Below are 1123 nucleotides of genomic sequence, written 5' to 3'. Positions count from 1 at the left end.
TCAGACTCTCCAACACTATTCATCATAGGGCTTTCAAATCCCTATTGGAAATCCAATATTATGGAGGATCGGAAACTATGCTGGAAAGGTGTAAAAAAGATCAATTTCTCAATAAGGTCAAGATTGCATCTACCATCTTTGAATGTGAATACACTGACAATATAGTCAGTAATTACCAGAGAGGAGAGGAAGATGTGTTCAATGAAAGTATTGAAACCTATCTTAATGATCTATTGGGTAGTGAAATTAAGAAAAAGTACTTTGATAAGAAAACTCACTCCGATGTCGAAATTGTCTTTTCCACGACTGATTCTTCCAAGAATTTTCAGGGACACAAACTATTCCTCTCTGCTAATTGTGATGTATTCAGAACAATGTTTGAGGGCAATTTCGTAGAGCACTCATCAAGGCAAGTAGATTTGAGTGGTGAAATTGGTGAGAATGAGAATAGAATAAGTGAATTCCATGCCCTATTCGAATATCTGTACTCTGCTCACTCTACCATCAATGAAAGAAATGCTGTTGGATTGTTGAGCTTGGCCAACGAATATGGCATGTCTGGATTGACCTCAATGTGTGAAATTTTCATCTCGAAAAATATTGACAAATCAGTAGCTCAAGGAATTGAAAAAGCTGACATTGACATTATAGGTCTACTGTTACTAGCTCAAACTTATGAAGCCAATCAATTGGCCAACTTTTGTCTCCATTTCATATCTACAAATTATGGTCCAATGAAAGCAAGAAGGGAATGGGAACTTTTAACAGGTGAAAATCTGAAACATGTTACTGAAAACAAATGGCCACCAGATTCATACTTTAAACAAGTTGAGGAATATGAAAAAAAGATGGAAAAATATAGAAAGAGATTGAAGAAGAAGCAATCAAAGAGTGGAGGTGCTGATGAAGATTCACAATTTGATTCGGAAATTGATGATGAAAAGAAGAAATGTTTCATTCAATAAATATTCAAACAATGATGTAAACTTTACTAGTTTTTATTCTTAATTGGTTGAATGACATTTTCATATAGTAAATTGAACGTTTTGGTGAAATTGCAAATGTCAGATTTACCCTCATTCTCAATAACATCCTTCAACAATTGAATAATCACATCAAAATT

At 34.0% G+C, this 1123-nt stretch overlaps 1 protein-coding gene across 1 annotated transcript in view; it reads left to right on the top strand.

The window, feature by feature from the left end:
- Nucleotides 1–77: 77 nt before the first annotated feature.
- The window catches only part of NAEGRDRAFT_53444 (uncharacterized protein), a gene marked incomplete at both ends in the record, with an annotated part of 2625 nt that continues 1579 nt past the window's right edge, over nt 78–1123 (top strand). Inside the window, one exon of the mRNA XM_002670647.1 lies at nt 78–897. Within this exon, the coding sequence (XP_002670693.1) occupies nt 78–897 (820 nt within the window). The remainder of the gene's footprint in view (nt 898–1123) is intronic.

Source organism: Naegleria gruberi (assembly GCF_000004985.1).
Source record: "Naegleria gruberi genomic scaffold NAEGRscaffold_69, whole genome shotgun sequence".
Classification (NCBI taxonomy): Eukaryota; Heterolobosea; class Eutetramitea; order Acrasida; family Naegleriidae; genus Naegleria; species Naegleria gruberi.
The sequence above is the reverse complement of the archived record's forward strand: the minus strand, read 5'-3'. Positions and strand labels throughout refer to the sequence as shown.